Genomic DNA, 13,323 nt, shown 5'->3' on the forward strand with positions numbered 1-13,323 from the left:
TTGTAGTTGAGCAGTAGTCGTGGTTATAGTCGAAGTTTTTGAGCTTATTATTGTGAAGGCATTCGATACTGTGGAATCTGATTTGAATGTCGGTATTCAGATAATGTCGGGGTTTGATATGCATTAATTTAGTTTTGGATGCATTTATAATTAAGCCGTAATCATGGCACCATCGTATCGCTGTATCCAATTCATGTTGCAGAATTATAGTAGCGTCATTTATGTTTTTGTGAGCAACTACAACAGCTGTGTCATCTGCGTATGCAAATGTGTTGGCTAGTTTTAGTGTGTTAATTAGTTCATTTGAAAAATTATGTACAACATTGGGCCTAGTTTTGAGCCCTGCGGAACTCCATGTTCAATATTTGTTTCGTTGGTGATGTTACCGGAGATTTTAACGCAGTATTTACGTAGGTTAAGGTAGTTTTTAAATAGTTCTTGGCTATGCCCTCTAAAACCAATCTTCTCTAGCATTAATAACAATTTTTTATGGCAAAGCGTGTCAAATGCTTTGCTAAAATCGATAAATAAAGTAAGGCAGTGATGATTTTTGCTTAAATGTTCATTGATAAACTGTGAAAAATTTCCAAGTAGCTTATTGATGTTTTTTCCTTTTTGGAATCCGAATTGGTTGTGATTGATTATGTTGTGTTTATTAGTGTACTCGGTTATTCTTCTACATAAGATTTCTTCCATGATTTTTTCAATTACCGGTAATATGGCGATTGGTCTGTAGTTATTGTAGTCTGATTTTGACCCATTTTTATATATTGGGCGAATGTACGATATTTTTAAAGTCTCTGGGACAATTGTTGTATTTATAATAGCATTTATTAAAGTTGTTATAACCGGTGTTAGTATTTCCGAATTGTTTTTTAGATCTATTGCCCTGATTCCATCATATCCCGCACTTTTTTTTATATTAAGTTTATTAATTATGTTAAAGATTTCTTCATTATAGGTATTTTGTAAATAAAAATAGTTCATAATTTCAATATTTGAATGTTTTATAGTTTTTATTTCACATTCGTGTAAAATATTTTTAACGTTTTGTTTAAAATTTTGTGCAAAATTATTACAAATTTCATTTAGATTTATGTTTTTGAAGTTTTTTATTAAAGTTTCATCAATATTATTTGTTTTTTTGCCAATCACTTCATTTATAATTTGCCATGTAGCACGAGTATTATTTCTGTTTTCTGCGAATTTTGATTTGTAATATTGATTTTTTGCATAAATTAGTTGTTTGTTTAATGAATTTCTAAATTTTTTATAATCGTGTTGCTTTTGTTATTAGACCATTTCTTATAAAGTTTATCCCTAATTTCACAATTTGTTTTTAATATTTCATTAATCCATGGATTAGATATTCTGATTTTCTTTTTAATTGAAATTGTTTTAGAATTATTATATATATTGTTGAACTTATTATGAATTGCATTAAATATTTCATTTGGATTTGAGAAGTTTATAATATCTTGCCAATTTGTGTTTCTTATCTGTTAACTTTAACGTTACATATTTTTGTTTGCTGGGTAATATTTTTGTTTACATTTTGTATTTCTTTAGACTCTGAGAGACAAAAAATGAGAGCAAAGTGGTCAGATATTTTTGTTTTTATTATTGATGCATACGCATGTGTGTATATTTGTTCATACCTAACGAGGAGATGATCAATACATGTTGTTGAATTTATATTTAAATCTTCTCTTGTACAAGAGTTTATCAAATTCTGCATACCATTGGATGCTATCATATCAAGATAAAGATTTGTTGATGCATTCTCTTTAAGTACATCAATGTTAACGTCACCAACAACAATAATGTTCTTTTGTTTATTTTCTGTTTTTAATACTTTGTCTAACTCATTTATAAAAGAACTTGTATTTAATGAAGGTGGTCTGTAAATTGCAAAGAGTGACAATTTTGTTATTGTTTCTATGTTTATGTGTATGGCTTCGAAAGAAATTGTATTTATTTTGATCTCTGTAAATTGAATATTATCTTTAATGTAAACAGCAATACCTCCGCCGCTTCTTCCTTCCCTGTTCATAAAAATTGCGTTAAATCCATTTATATTATAAAAAGAGCATTCATTATCATTTATGTTTGTTTCTACTAGAACAATTATTTTTATTTTGTTTATTAAGTTATTGATTGTTGCCAAAAAAGATTTGAAGTTTAAGCGCATGGAACGAATATTTAGGAAAATCAGTGAAATCGGATAACTTATTACATTTGATTTAATTTGGTTAAAGCTTTCAAGCGTTTCTGAAGTGATGTTATTAATTTTTTGTATAAAAAAATATAATTTTGTATATAATTTAAAGTTATTATTTAAAGTTTTATTTAAAGTTTTTATTATTAATACATGCAATTGCAAATAAATAATAATAATAATAATAATAATAATAATAATAATAATAATAATAATAATAATAATAATAATAATAATAATAATAATAATAATAATAATAATAATAATAATAATAATAACAATAATAATAATAATAATAATAATAATAATAATAATAATAATAATAATAATAATAATAATAATAATAATAATAATAATAATAATAATAATAATAATAATAATAATAATAAGGAAATCATAGTTTGTCAATCCCACGACACTCCAAAGGAAAATCGGACTCTCAGAAGATCTGAGGCATAAAGGATCAGGTCTCCCGAGGAGTTGACAACTGAGAATAAACCTAAGAAGAAAAAGAGCTCCTAAAATCGAGGAATTTACCATTAACTCGCCAGAAGAAAGTGTAGTTGCCCTTTCCAAATTTGGGAAGGCGCCGATTGAAAGGGCTGTCAAAACCGGCCCCGACAAGGACACTAGAACACCTAAGACAGTACCCAAAGCATCATTAGCAAGTACTGGCAATGTTGAGGAGTCAAATCCTAAAAGCGAGGAGGAAATCACTCACCCGCCAGAACAGCAGTGCTTTCCAGAATTGGGAATGCGTCGATTAAAAATACTGATATTCCTAATAAGGACACCGCAGTGCCATCAACAGTACCCACTGCACTAATAGCCACTTCAGGCTACCCGGAGGATTTAAATCCAAAGAGCGAGGAGGTGATTACTAACTCGCCGGAAGACAGTTTAAGGGATGACCATGATTGAGGTTATCCAAATAAACCTCCATCGGAGCGAGACAGCTACCAAAGCTCTGATGGCTAAAATTAACACAGGTAAAATACATATAGCTTTAATCCAGGAACCTTGGACGATTCGCAACAAGGTTTCTGGATTAAATCACGTAAATTTCCAACTTTTCTACGCTGATACAGGGTCTCGCCCGAGAACAAGTATCTTATGTCACAAGAACTTATGTTTTCTCCTCTCAACGGTGCTGAAGCAAGGTCGTGGCAACATATTCCTTGCATCTGTTTACCTGCCCTTCGATTCTCCGACACTACCACCAACGTCGAAACTGGTTGAAGAGGCACAAAGGAAAAATAAGAAAATTGTAATAGGTTGTGATGCCAACTCCCACCATGTAGCTTGGGGTAGTACAAACACCAATCGCAGGGGACAAGCCCTCATGGATTTCTTTAATACTAAAGATTTGATAACATTGAACTTAGGTAATAAAGCTACCTTCGTCAATAGAATCAGAGAAGAAGTATTAGATATAACTATATGTTCAGAAAAGCTTATAAACGAAATTCAGGATTGGATAGTTTCGGACGAGCACTCCTTTTCTGACCATCGGTACATAAGATTCAAAATACTAAGGTCACCACCAAAGCCGATAAAGTTTCGGAATAAGTCTAAAACTAATTGGACAATGTTCGGGACCTTACTAAAGAACCGTTTAGGTCAGGACATTTTTCAATGTCGAAATAAAGAGGATATAGATGCCAAAGTGGAAACGTTCGCAAGTGCCCTTGTTGAATCGTTCGAGGACAGCTGCCCTCTGCGAGAGCGGAGATCTGCCCAGGAGAAACCCTGGGTAACTGGGGAGATCCGGAACCTTAGGAAGAATCTTCGCAAACTATTTAACCGGGCACGGCGTAAGAAGACCGCAGTATACCGGGATGAGTATCGTAATAAACTTGGTGAATATAAGAAAATCGTTCGAAAAGCCAAACGAGACTCCTGGAAACTTTTCTGTGAACAGGTAGATAACGTAAATGACGTATCGAAGATAAAAAATTCCTATCCAAAACTCATGTCCAACCGGAATCTATGATCGATGACACGGGCAGGAGGCTGGAGGATATGGAGGAGACAATGGAACTCCTAATGGACTCTCATTTCCCACCCGGTATATCGAATAACATGGATGAACCGATATTGGAGGAAGGGGAGGGTAACACGGAAATAGTTATTACATCTGACATGGTTAAAGGGGCAATCAAGAGCTATGCTCCCTATAAAGCTGCAGGGCCGGATGGCATTTTCCCGGCACTTTTGCAGATGGAGGCGGGACTGGTTTTCGTACATCTGTCAGAGATATTCACTGCATGCTTAAAATTGACATATACCCCAGTTAAATGGCAGGATGCAAGGGTAATATTTATACCCAAACCAGGGAAACGAAGCTATGCGACACCTAAGTCCTATCGACCGATAAGTCTTACGTCCTTCCTACTTAAAACCTTGGAACGGATAGTCGATAGCATGGTTAAAAGCAGCATACCATACAAAGACCTTAAATATAAGCAGCATGCTTATGTAAAGGGACGATCGGTGGAAACCGCTTTAAACGAAGTTGACCACTACATAGGTGAATCTTTCGATAGCAAACTGTATACACTGGCGGTATGCATTGACATCGACGGCGCTTTCAATAACGTGCACACTGATACCCTTATCCAATCCCTAGACCAGTTTTATGTTGACCGGGCGCTCCGTAACTGGATCAACTACATGCTAAGGAACAGATGGATAAGCTGCGAGATGTACGATATAACTATAAGGAAAAAGGTATTTCGCGGTATACCAGAGGGTGGCATTTTGTCACCTTTACTCTGGGTTACCACGATTAATAGCCTCCTAAGGACCCTAACCGAGAAAGGACTTAGACCTGTCTGCTATGCAGACGATGTCGTAATACTTTTAAAGGGAAAGGATCCAAATTACTTGTGTAGAAGAGCTGAGGAGGCTCTGAATACGGCCTTGAGCTGGGCTGGGCAACCGAGAGGCCTTAATGTTAACCCGGCGAAGACGGAAATCTGTCTTTTCACAAGAAAGACAAAAATTTCTACGTATACTGAACCTTGCTTCCTGGGCAAGAAGATAACGGTGACAGACAAAGTACTTAGGTGTAATAATTGACTGGAAATTAAAATGGAGACACCACATAGAGGATAGGATCAACAAGGCACATCGGTGCTGGGCGATATGGGTCTTAGTCCTACTATGACAAATTGGCTTTATAAAAGTGTAATTAGACCAATTCTAGCTTATGCTTCAATAATCTGGTGGACTGCTTTGGACAAAAAGTGTAATATCAAACTACTACAGGGAGTTCAGCGTACATGCTGCTTGGGTATAAGTGGTTGCCATGTGTACTACTTCAACCAAGGCTCTGGAAACGTTGCTAGATATTCCACCCATTGAAACATATATAAGATATGAGGCGGCTCTTACAGCCGAACGGCTCTTTACTTTAGGCGAACTGGCCAAAAACGGTTATAGGACACGTCATCAATGTATACTGGACACATTGGAAGGTTATACACATTAATCGGATGTGCCTGATCGCATACCAGACACAGAATATGTCGGTAACTTTGAAACGCTAATCCCAGATAGAATGTCTTGGTCAAGCGGAACATTGAAGCAAAAACCAGTAGGAATCCGTTGCTACACAGATGGCTCTAAATTAGGGGACAAAGGGGGCCTGGAGTTCTATATTGAAGACCCAGAAACAGAAATATACCCACCGTTTACCTAATCATTAACACAAGTTTCCAGCAGAAGTCCGAGCAATAACGGAATGTGTAAATTGGATTAGAATAAATATTGCGCCCACAAGTCTTAATATATTTACCGACAGCCAGAAGGCAATTAGGTCGATATCAGGTGATAGAATTAAATCTAAGACCGTATTGGATTGTAAGAAGTTTTAACTGAATACTCTCCCAGAGGTAAGGTTTACATCATATGGGTACCAGGCCACTCGGGAGTAGTCGGCAACGAAAGGGCGAATGTAATAGCTTTAAAGGGAAGGGAGCTCGATGCAGTTAACCTGACAAACGCAAAACCATTCGAAGCAACAAAAGCTCAATTAAAAATATGGATGAGAGAATTTCATAAGGCCTCTTGGAATAATGAAAGGGTGGGTTGAACCACAAAAATTCTATGGGGTGACCCTGATGAGAGCAAGACGAGAATCTCCTCAAATGAGCAAGTCTGGGGTTAGTATGATGGTACGTATTCTGAGTGGACACACAGGATTACGTGCACATCTATACAAAATTGGACGTGCGGATTCAGACGAATGTAGAGCATATGGAGAGGACAGTGAAACTCTGGAGCACTTTCTTTGCCACTGTCAGGCATTCGTCGAAGTTAGATCCAAGTATCTTGGAAGTGATGTTATTCCGGAAATAACATTCCTAACTAACACTGACTGGAAAATTCTTAGGAATTACGTCCAGGAAACTGAGTTTCTGAACATGGAAAAATAATACATTCAGTGAAATTTTTTTTTTTTTTATGAATTGGAGCACACAACAGGCCCGATAGCGGCCTAGGTGTATTTCTTCAGATTTGATGTAGTATACATCCTACTATCAACCTAACCTAACAACTGTTCAATGTTTTCAATAATTGATTTAAATAATGCCTACAAGTAAATAGAAGTCGACGATGATAACAAAATAAACTACTAGTTATTAACACTTATCGTGGCTTGTACACTTTTAATCGGCTTGCCCCAGGTGTGAGATCGGCTCCTGGTGCTTTTTCAACAGTGTATGGAATCAATTATTTCCGGTATTAAAGGCGTTTTTCCTTATCTGACGTTTCTGTGTTTTTCTCGAATCGAGAAAAAAACTTAAAATTATAATAGTCTTCCTGTTTTTAACAGTGTGACTCTGATTATTTTTAAACTGTACACATTAAAATTGAATAAGAAATGTTTAAATTTCATGTATTCACCCTGTTTTACACAAGATGATCATGAATTTTTCGACAGTTTTTCTCGATGCGAGAATTACAGAACGGGGCACTGGACGATGTTATTGTAGCCACACCAACACGCGAAGAAAAATGTAGCAGCTGTAAAACAGTCGTACGAAAGGTACTTGGTCCAATGGGGACGATTTCAATCTTCGCGTTGGGCCAGGGTTCGCCAACTCCACGGATGCAGTTTTTTGAGAAAGCCTAGGGCTTTCTCATTACCATATCCGATGATTTTGACACCCTTTGACCATTTGGCAACGTCGAACGCAGTAAAGGAGTCATCCTCACTGCGTGCGAGTTCGTCAACTAGTGCCCGCAAGATCTTCTCCTCCTGAAGTAGCCATCTGTCCGTAGTCATTTTTCCCATCGGGATTGACAACGGTCTATAATGGCTATTTGCAGCTCAGGTGCTGATGTTAAGCTAGTTGATGGCTTCAACCGCATACCCTCAGACACCTGCGTTTCACCTGACCTTTGCCGCTTTATACTAGGCCTGCTTGCTGGACCTTTGGTGACCGTCGCTGTACCTCGAGAAGAGGAAGATGCAGACAGTCCCTTGGGTGTTGTGCTAGCAGACTTTGTCCTGCCGCATTGGTCATCACCTCTTTGGTCCCGACGTGGCCTTCTTTGATGAAGATGGCTGTACGTTAGGATTCTCCGAGACGGTTGACCGTGTTCGGTCTAGTGCTGGCATGGGGCACATGTTTAGATGTGGTCCCATGCCTGCTCTGGTTTGGTTCTGTCTTAGTCGTGGCTGGCTGACCTCCACAACAGTAGTATTTAGCATGGCCTCATACTTCTGTATGTGGTAGGTATGTTTACGCAGCAAGGACATAGGGACGTCTTTATATTCTGACATTTCTTGGGGGAGGGGGGTTGTTGTTTTGTTAGTTTATACCTCTACCACAGGTGTGAAAGAAGACCACTGCCGCTCTCTGGAGTCAGACGCAGACCAGGATGCCGCTCAATATGAGTCAGACGCACCCTGGATTTTGTTACCACCAAAACATTCAGACTGACAGAACCAGATTGTACCTTCTAGCCGCCCTTAACATAAGGAACAGACGCTTGAAAGGTATGTTGCCTAGGTAACCCAAACCACAGTCCCGGACCGACATCAAAAAAGAAGGGGGGGATTAGGTAGCCGCCCTAACTAAGGGAACAGACGCTACCAATTTGAGGTCGTGATCGCTAGGCTACCGAATATGGTCATTACCCCACAGCCGGACAGACGCTGTGAGGTATCGGGAGGGTAGTTCTTAGTTCACATCCTTAGGATGCTTAAGCCTATGCACCGTGCCCGAAGACTCAAGGTGACTACCCGCAGCCCGTTAAAAGTTAAAACAAAGTCATGTTTTTACGAAAAACTGATTACCCATTTCTATCTGAATCTGGTTTCATTTTCCCATAATTCTTTAAGATTTTTTCAAGGTTTTTGAAATAGCAGCATTTTTAAACAATTGGATTTATTAAATCTAAATTTTAGTTCTGTTACTGTACGCCAGGTGGATATAAGGCAAAATGTTTTAATCGAGGCTAAACAAATTTCAAATTATAATGTCAGCAGCGACCAACAGATGGAGTTATTTCAAAACTTAATATTAAAATCATAAATTTTCCATAAAATTTGTAACAATTTTTTGCAAAATTGGTATTTGCACTAACATATCATGTGTGCAATATTTTAGTTACAGGAATTTTGTTTATTTTCTATTTTTACACATTTTAAAAAATATTTGCCATCTATTGGTGAATAGAAAAATAATACAAATTAGTTTATTTTAAAATTATTTGGTTTTGTTCTATGAATACAAAGCATTGTCATATCGAAATTAGCTAAATCTAACTATTTTTTTGGATTTAATAAATCCAATTAGATTTACTTCTTTTAGCTGCAGAACCGCCATGTTTGCACTAAAATTAATTTTTCTTTGACCTTATATTAGCTTACAGAGTGTTATTTTCAGATAATGATGTCCAAACTAAATTCCGCTTCCAAAGATAGTTTTTTTTTTCTTGAATAAAATAAATCCAGTGATTAAAAAAGCCCCTATTGTTTTCGTTTAAAGCTTCACAAGAATATGTTTAGATAAAAACTCATGATTGGATAAAAAATATTTTGTAAAATAGTTACATAGATATTTATTTTAAAATGGTTAAATTTAGACATTTGTAACTTAATTATTTTATTTTATATATTAAAAATTCGTAAAAATTTATCTACATACACGTCCTTAATTAACAAAATTGTTCGTTTATTTAATTACTGTTTTCCTAAAATGCAACACGTTTTGATTACTTTTAACAAATACTTAAGCTCTTCAATTTGGCATTTGCAAGTACATCGACTTGATTTCGGGACGTAATTCTATTTCCGTATCAGAATCATTTTTTTTGGCAAACACTTGATTGTCTTTGCACCAAATTCTATGAAATCCATTAGGTTGAAGATGTTCATTGGCATAAAATAATAATGAATATACTTCATTTTCAAAAAAATCTTTTATCTGAATGTGCTTAGTAGAAGTATTAATTTCAATTTACTGCGATTGGAAATAAATTTGTTTTTATTTCAGAGGTCTTGAAATCAACTAACAATGAAAACTTTATTAGAATACTCGCTCAAGCCTTTACGCTCCATGAACGTACTTGGGTTATATCATCCCGATTTACCACCTATAGACATTTTGGAAGCCAAATCTATTATAGTTTTTTCTAATGGATTGAGTATTTGATCGGTAGGCTACATCTCTAATGAGAACTTTAAAATTGCTGTTAAACTTCAATTGATCCTGTGGTTTTTTCAAATTTTTCCACTGATTTTGTAGAAACAGTTTCTGATTTAGCTTTTGATTTCAATCCACTTATAAGTCGATCCAACTGCTTGTTATATTCTCCAAGTGCGCTATTTTTAGAAACTTCTTTTTCAAGCTCAGCTGACAACTGCTTAAGCTTTTCTTCAAGTTGCTGGATTTTCATATTCTCCTCTATTTGTCCTGATTCTGATCTTGTAGCTGGGCTTAAAGATTTTAGTTTTTGATTCTCCGCGTTTAATTGAATACCTGTCGCAATTTCTTTTTCTAACTGTAATGTTACATGTTTAAGTTTTTGTTCCAGTGTATTGACATTCTGATTTAGCATCAATGTTGTTTTATAAATATCGTCTTGTTTTACTCTTAATGTTGAGTTTTCAGCTGTAAGTTTTTCATAATTATTTTTTAGTTCCACATTCTCTAACGATAGCTGAGTACATTTTGAAATTTCGTTCTCCAATTCCAGCGACGTTTGTTTCAATAGTACTAATGTTGCATTTTCTGCTGTAAGTTTTTCGAATTTTTCTTTAATTAACTCATTTTCCAAAGATGTTTGATGAAATTGTTTTTTTAGTTTTGAAATCTCTGCATTTAAGTTCGAAATTTTCGAATTTTCTTCAGATAATTTAGCACAAGCTAAATTTTTTGAATCTAGCTCTGTAGATATCTGTTTTAGTTTATCATTTAATGCAGCTTTTTCTGCATTAGCCGCTTTTAACTGATTGGTATATTTAGTGGTATTTTCTTGAAGGTTCTTTGAGATAGCTTTCAATTGACATTCTAAGTTTGTAATTTTTTCATTTAATATCGGTATTTTTGAGTTTTCTTCCAAAAGACGATTATTATTTAATTTAGTATCATTTAATTTTTTTTGGGTTACTTTTAATTGACTTTCAAATGTAGCTTTATCGTTCTCTAATAACGATATTATATTAAGGTGGTCCTGAAGCTCTTCTTCTAAATTTGTGTATTTTACTTTCAATTTTTGTGATATTTTCGACAACTCGACGAAGTCATTAAGAACCTCTGTAAATATTTGAATTTTATAAATTAATATTGATTTAAAATATAATTAAAAATATGCATATCAAATTCTAACAAAATTGAATTAAAATCAAGTGTGACAAACTCTATTGAGATTAAAATCTATTCTATCAAAATATGTAGTACAAAAATTAATCTGAGTAAGTTTATTTTATGGGGATAAATCATTCAAAATAATGAAAGTATTATAGCATACTTAGGGTGGGTTTCTTGCTACTCAGTTAACCGTAGCTTAAATTTCTGTTTAAATTAAAATAGGAGCAAATTTAGGCGAAATTTAACCTATGATTGATTGTGTTTTCAGTAATGAATTAAAACCAGTTTCATTTGTTAGTATTGCCAACTTTCTGTCAAAAACATATACAATGAACAGCTGTTTTTCTTCTTCCGAATTGATTATTTTATTGTTTTTGTTGATTATGTTTTCTCACTTATAACTAAGGTTTAATTGGCAAATAACACTTAGTTAAACTAAGATAATAATTAACGTAACTGATTACTGAAAAGCACAAAAATAAGGTTAAACTAGGTTTAAAAAAAGAATGTAGATTATCTTTATCAGAAAACCCCGGAAAAATTTATTCTTTTTCGATGATTAGACTGGCAACACTATGAGTAAAATAAATATCATTAGACAGTACAACACAACATGTAGAATAAAAAAAATCAACTATTCAACTGTGTTCAAATAATATAATTGATTTTTTAAAAAGCTAAAAAGGGAATTACCCTCTTATCTCTACCCATAAAGACATTTTGTTCACATTGTATTTATAAACATACATAGCTGGAAAATAATTATTAATAATCGTTATCATTATTAATTAGAATTTTTTATTAAACAAGTAAAATTAATGATTAATTAACGAATATTTTCAATTTTTTAAATTAATTATTGATTACGATTAAAAATAATCTAAAAATAATTAAATGAAATTAATGAAAATAATCAAAAATAATCAAAATTAATCAAAAAATTAGTTGATTATTTTCATATTTCCATATATTAGTATAATTTCCTCCCCAAAAAAAAAAAACTCTAAGAAAAATTTAATTATTTTTCCCGTAATCAGCTAAAAATTACGGATTTTTTGACACCCATTTCGAAAAAATTGCAGTAATTTTTTTTTATAACATGTACTGAGATCAGGATTTTCAATAGAAATAAACTTAATAAATTTATTGTTTTCAATAAAACATCATATAATTGAATAATGTCATTACTTGAAAAAAAGTTTTCCATTACGCTTAATTTAAAAAGGTAGGAAATTATACTAAATATATTGAAATTAATCAAAATTAATCCTTGAAAATAATCAAATTAATTATTTGATTAATTTTAATTATTTTTGATTATTTTCATTAATTTAAATTAATCCTGATTATTTTTAGATCAATTTTAATCGTAATCAATTAATAATCAGACATTTTATACCAGAAAATTAAATAATCATTACGATTATTTTTGAAAAATAATTTAATTGATTATTAATCGTAATTTTACAGCTATGTTTATAAATAATTTCATAATTTTAATATAATTTTTAATCATGTTAAAGGTTTTTGTTTTAAAATATTTAAAATAAATTGTTTACCATTTAAATTATCGACTCTGTTGGAATCTTTGGGAATTGGTATCTTTTTAGTAATTCCTTGTTGATTCATGTTTTGTTGGTTCGGCAATAAATATGTGTGCACAACTAAAAACTGTAATTCTACTGTGTATTTCTACTTTTATTTATAAATTACCTTTTAGATATTCTTTATTTTTATTAGAAAACAGAACGCAACTAAAATTGACTGAAGGCAAAAATTGTGGTTGATTACATTTCTTATTCACACTCATCAGGGTTACCCAATTTTAAAGTTGTATTTTTTTTTCAAACAAAGAAGTGAACAGTGTTGAATATTAAACAAAATAAAAGCACAATTTTTACCACAAAAAGATAAATATGTACATAAATATAAAATAGTTTTTATACCCTACAATACTTTAGTGGGGTTTGCACTGATGTTTGTAACCCACAAAATACCCACCATAAATCGGCATAGGATAATTTTTAATAAAAGTAATGAAATTTAAAGATTTACAAGATTAAAAATTATTTAAAAAATTTAAAAACTAGAATTATCAAACTAAAATGTAACAATATATGTAGTGAATCCTATATATGTAGGTGAATCCTTCGAAAGAAAACTGTATACACTGGCGGTATGTATTGACATCGAAGGCGCCTTCAATAACGTACACACTGATAATTTTATCCAATCCTTAGGCCAGTTTTATGTTGACCGGGTGCTCCGTAACTGGAT

At 33.4% G+C, this 13,323-nt stretch overlaps 1 protein-coding gene across 1 annotated transcript; it reads right to left on the reverse strand.

The window, feature by feature from the left end:
- Positions 1-9,928: 9,928 nt before the first annotated feature.
- LOC119599652 (cilia- and flagella-associated protein 157-like) lies at positions 9,929-12,811 on the reverse strand. The gene is made up of 2 exons (XM_037949526.1): positions 12,606-12,811; positions 9,929-10,992 (listed from the first exon to the last, which is right to left on the reverse strand). The coding sequence occupies exons 1-2, from the start codon at positions 12,673-12,675 to the stop codon at positions 9,929-9,931; spliced, it is 1,134 nt and encodes a 377-aa protein (XP_037805454.1). The 5' UTR covers positions 12,676-12,811.
- Between the last annotated feature and the right edge of the window lie 512 nt (positions 12,812-13,323).

Source organism: Lucilia sericata, unplaced genomic scaffold, assembly GCF_015586225.1.
Source record: "Lucilia sericata isolate MDLA Ls3-8-SP2 unplaced genomic scaffold, ASM1558622v1 Contig000084F_arrow, whole genome shotgun sequence".
NCBI classification, from domain to species: domain Eukaryota; kingdom Metazoa; phylum Arthropoda; class Insecta; order Diptera; family Calliphoridae; genus Lucilia; species Lucilia sericata.

Excerpts from the sequence above, each read along its gene's own strand:
- LOC119599652 (XM_037949526.1), bottom strand. The coding sequence starts at position 12,675 with ATGAATCAACAAGGAATTACTAAAAAGATACCAATTCCCAAAGATTCC. Across the intron at positions 10,993-12,605 it reads CAGAGTCGATAATTTAAATG|AGGTTCTTAATGACTTCGTC; the intron begins GTAAACAATTTA and ends AAATATTTACAG.